Raw genomic sequence first — 5355 nt, forward strand, 5'->3', positions numbered from 1 at the left:
CGTTTGAAGAAAAAAATTAACCCCTGCTGGATAATGGTAAGGTTTCAACTGACTGGAAATCAAAATGGGGACTCAGTAAGCCATTTTTCTCTCTCTCTCCATCGTGATTTGTAATGCAGCAATTCTTAAATACAAAGTTTTCATTCATTTAAAGAAAATGTATTTTTTTCCTGTGGACCCACTGTAAAAACCATATCATTTATTTTATCTAATACTTATTTAATTTGGCATATTATGAATGATTAATAGAAAAAGATGTAAAACTTACGAAAATACAATTAAAAGCTCATAAATCTATACACTCCTTCACACTTCCAGAGCTGTTCAGTGGGCTCTTTGCCAGGCTGATTCTGGCCCCTGGGCCTTATGTTTGACACCCCTGCTTTAAAGTGATTTTTCAAATTTCGAAATTGCAAAGCATTAATGTAACGAATGTCCCATTTTATCTGGTTTTCATCACTTTAAAAGATCCAGAACAAATACTAGTACGTACACATAGCTATACATAGTATGAGTAGTACCAGATTGCAAATTACAGTGTATGTCATACCTTTAAAATCTGAATTAAACTTTAATGGCCAAATATCTCACTCCAAATCCTGTCGATCAAAGCCTGCAATACATTTTGCTCAACGCAAGTCCAGGTGCTCTATAGAGTGAAAGCTTTGAATTATTAATTAGCATGCCTTGTTGCTTCTTATGTTCACCACTTAGCAGTTTGTAAGCATTTTGCTCCATATAAATGAACCCGACTGTAGCCTGAGTCACGTCAAGATATCCAACCAGCCATTCGAGTGGAAACAACGACGACCTGTGATATTCGTGTCTGTCAGGTGAGTGTGTCTGATATTCTGTCTCCATCTGTCATTTGTGGAGCACACCAACAATTAGCTTCATTACTGATTTATCTGGCAACTACGCTCTCAGTTAATTAACCTATAAAATGTCAAAAACGGTGAAAAATGTGCATTGTAATTTTTTGAATGCACCAGACGCTTTTTAATGTCCTATTGTGTCTGACTACAAATCCAAAAGCCATATGGAATTCATTTACTGATAGAAATGACAAAGAAAAGCACAAAATCATTACAAAAAGGTTTTCTTAATCTATAATTTTGAAACAATTTCTGAAATATTCAGTGATCGGCTACTTTAAATGAACCGTCTGCAAATGCACAATTCTTATATAATTAAGAAGAAATATATTCAACCTTATAAACAGCAAGCAATGCATTTCAATACAACACCACTTACACAGAATCAGTTATTAAAGCAAGTAACCACAATTATTTGAAAAAGCTCTACTGAAAGTAGGGCAAAGTTTAGCTTTTTAAAATCAATCTCTCTTTCTTTGCTCTGTTGCACAGTCAGTCACACTTTTCACTCTTCTTAAACTTAACTTAACTTTTATTTTTTTTTAAGAACTGTTGTATATAGAAATGTTTTTGCACCATCTTACAATTATTTCCCTTGTGGGATCAATAAAACATCAATTGAACGAGCTGTTTATTTTTATTGAATCATTTGGCCAAAACATTAGTAGCTTATTAATCAATTAACCATTCACCTGAAGCTGCAAGAGGTAACATGTTTCCACAACTTGGAATGTCCAAGAATAGACAAATAGCTTCCTTATTGACTCGTTTTTTCAACAACTGGTATTAAAAAAAAAAAAAAAAGAGGAAAAATTACTAAATTTACCCCCATTTACTGTCTTACATCAACCTGTGACGCTACATCAGTTTTAAACTATATAAATATATATAAAACTAGTGTGGAAGGATTTTAAAATGCTTCTGCTATTTATCATAATAAAGATATTACAAACAAACAAATATATCAGTATCATGAATGGCCATACTGTTTTTGTAAACGCTGATATCAGCCCTTTATTTTGCAGTCCATGCCCAATATAAAAATAAAAAAAAAACATAATAAAAACATAGTTACACAGGCCAAGAGACCAGTTGGCAACCACTTGTTGCTACAGAAAAAATTGCATTCTTCTGCTAGTCGTAAGTGCCTGCTGAAGGTGCTTTGAAATCAAATGCTAAAGCCTCGTTCATGTCGGCCCAGAGCGTGGCGAGTGACGCAACGATAACCATCGGTCACTATGGAAAAATGTGTATGCCACAACCAGTTTGCTATTGCTAGGTGAAGTTGGTCACAAAGTGGTATACCACACAGAAAACCTGTGACTCCTTTGGCCAGTAGCAGATTGTGAAGTTCACCTGTAGTTTGCATGGAATTTGCTGATTTTTCTGCAAATGCTCGCCAACCACTGTCCGAGCAGTGAAAACTATCAAACATGAAATGCAAAGCGAAAATGACGGCCGTTCAGCTTCAACGTAAAATGTGCCCCTTTTTGATTTGGTTTGGTTCAGCAGTAATGCAAAACATCAACTTTTACAACGTTTTACAGTAGGACATTCAGCAAACCCCAAGTTTGTTAAATAACATGTTTACACAATATTTAGTTGTCATGATGCTGGGCGGTATTAGCCAATGCTTGTCTCTCTCTCTTTCATGTAAGTACATCTAAGTCACAGCAATAAGCATTTGTTTCTCTCAAACATGTTTTGGGTTGATGGTATATGCATTAAGCATTAAAAATGTGTACTTTACCCTACAGCAAACAGAATACTTCTATTAGCTTTTAAAGACTTTGAAATTATCTTCCCAATAGCAATAACTTCTTAAGTAACCTCATAGGACCTGGAAGAAAACAGGCCTATGTGAAGAAAAGACTTGAAGCTCATACTGGTGTTAGAGCAGGCTCCTGCATTATTAGATGGTCACCACTGAACCCATCATCCACACACACACACACACACAATGGATGACAAAAGAGAAGGAAAAAACAACAACAACAAAAACAACATCTTACCTGTATAACCTGCAACCCAACCCCATGAAGACACCATGGCCAGCAACCACTTGAACATGATGCCTTCAATGTGCCAGAAAACGGAGCGGTCCCATATTCTCAGGGGTTGAAGCAGCATCAGGTACAAGCAGTAGGATGGGATGGCTACACAGTTGTTGATGAACATAAAAGTGAAACGGAGCACGGATCTGAGGAGAACCCAGACCAGTTTCCCGGCCCCATCCAAGAGCTGTGCCATCCTGATACACACCGTCTGCAAAAGGACACACGCACGGCAGCAGTTAGCCTCTCCTACTGACTTGTTTCACAAGACAGGAAACAAGTCATGTGTGCAACTTGCATCACGTTATCCTCACTGTACACAAACTGTCTGAACCAATCCCCAAATTTACTCATAGCTATTACACACACATCCGTACACACACTCTAAACCAAGCAGAGTCTGCCGCTAACCGGCTGAGGCTATTTCACGGAATTTATATGTAACACACGCGTCCTGGACGCTGCAGTCATAGTATTGATAATGAAGATTTACTCTTAAATATGCCCGCTCCTTCTTCTTTAGCGACAGTCTGCTAGCGGCCAATCTTTTACAGTTTTCCTTGCAAAGACAGCACCATAAAAGGACCAGCCGCTCAGGACACGGTCGAGTACTTCATGACATGCTAGCTAGCGGTGGAGTGAGTTAGCATAACGAGATTAGCTAATAAATATTGGCACTATTGCGAAATAGACCGACACGCACAGCATAGGAAGCTAAGACTTAACACTCCAGTGTTTTACGAGACAATAACACACGTTAACTCGTACGCTGGGTGTCTGGAGGCTCCTGCAAAGCGCAATAGCCGTGTGCCTCATCCAGAATATAGCCCGACCCCTGTAATTGAGTAGTAAAAGTCCTGTGGCTCATGTTACTCACCCGGTTACCGTCACTGAAGCATCCAAGGACGGCCGAAGGTGCAGCTAATTGTTGGAGCGAGATAAACGCTGTCACGTGTACCCAACCCAGGAGGTTAAGTTAGCAGTATTTGCAGGTCGGCATGGTCGGGCTATCAAACGTGGGGGTCAAAGGTGGAAATACTGCGCGATAAAACTGCGGCTGCACCCATTTAGCTTTAAAACGCGGACTGCTTGGGAACACGCTCAATCCCGGAGGGCACCGTTAGCTCGCTAGCTGGCTAGCAAGCGACTCCACTCGAGCGCCGCTGGCTCCATCTCAGTCAGACACCGGGATAAATCCTCTGATGCATCATCATCATCACCATCATCGTCATCGTCAAGTTAGCCGACCTCCCATTAGCGAATATTGACGAGAGGCGGCTCAGCCGACGAGGGGAGGCCTGTTGGGATCAGCCCTGATCGTTAGACAAACGCGCCTTAAAATATGCACCGCAGGTACACATCAAATACAAAGATCAGCGATTTCTCGTCTCTAGCTTCCAAGAGCCGTTGTCTTTCTCCGGATGCCGATCACACCGCGTCAATGTACACAAAAGATCAACAGGATCGGAAATGATATGATCCTGCCTTCAAAATAAAATCTTCTTAGTAGTAATCGTACAAAGTCAGCTTTTTTTTGGTCTAGATATTATGCTATTAAATGAAAATAAAAGGCCTAACTAAAAATCCTTACATGTCCACGCCAGGAGCCTTTAGTATTTAGTCACTTTTGTAGATTAACATTGTTAAATGTTGTTATAAGGTTGGATTCCTCATTGAGAAGATAAAGTAGTTTGAGGAGCTCCTGAGAGAGAGAGGTAATAACAGAAGGAGGAAAGTTAGTAAATAAGGAAGTGCAAACGATTACTAAAGAGGAAGTGAGATTAGCTATTAAGAGGATGAAAAGCAGAACGGTCCATATGACATACCTGTGGAAGTATGAAGATATCTAGGAGAGAGCTCAGTGGACCTTTTTACACAGTCCACTGAAAGGATGAGGTGCAGAGGTGTAGTAGCTTCAGAGGGATAAGGATTATGATCATCATCATCACAGAGATCATTCCTGTTATCCAAATATCTGACTATAGTCTATACATTTAAACAATGATCACCCAAACAGAATTAGCAAAAATTAGCTTAATTATTGCACTTTTTTAGAGTTTAACTCAACAAATTATAAATTAAGTCAACCCCGAGCAGCTGCTGGAACAACTATCAGCCTATATTGGATGATTAACAAGACCCCACCCCCAACGATCAGCCTATATTGGATGATTAACAAGACCCCCATCATACTTCCAGTATTCACTTTGTTTAATGTTTTAGGAAGATCATCCATATAAAAACGGAAACAAAACACCTGACAATATCCTTCCTAGTCAGATCACGCTGGTTACTAAAAAGGATGTAGGTTCCAATGAATAAGTCTTGATTAGTTCACTAAAGATTCAAATGTCTGATTATTTACAAAGTTACAAACAGATCATTGTCACATAATCATCATGTTTTTAAATTTTGAGCTTTTTTTT

At 39.2% G+C, this 5355-nt stretch overlaps 1 protein-coding gene across 2 annotated transcripts in view; it reads right to left on the reverse strand.

The window, feature by feature from the left end:
* The window catches only part of lpgat1 (lysophosphatidylglycerol acyltransferase 1), a 63232-nt gene extending 58851 nt beyond the window's left edge, over positions 1–4381 (reverse strand). For both annotated transcript variants that reach the window (XR_311686.1, XM_005731078.1), the window contains exons 1-2: positions 3807–4381; positions 2888–3140 (exon numbers count right to left, since the gene is read on the reverse strand). Coding sequence is in view for 1 of the 2 variants with exons in the window: in XM_005731078.1 (XP_005731135.1) it covers positions 2888–3125 (238 nt within the window). In the remaining variant the exon portion in view is untranslated. The remainder of the gene's footprint in view (positions 1–2887; positions 3141–3806) is intronic.
* Between the last annotated feature and the right edge of the window lie 974 nt (positions 4382–5355).

Source organism: Pundamilia nyererei, unplaced genomic scaffold (genome assembly GCF_000239375.1).
Source record: "Pundamilia nyererei isolate P.nyererei 1_Seehausen unplaced genomic scaffold, PunNye1.0 scaffold00041, whole genome shotgun sequence".
NCBI lineage: Eukaryota > Metazoa > Chordata > Actinopteri > Cichliformes > Cichlidae > Pundamilia > Pundamilia nyererei.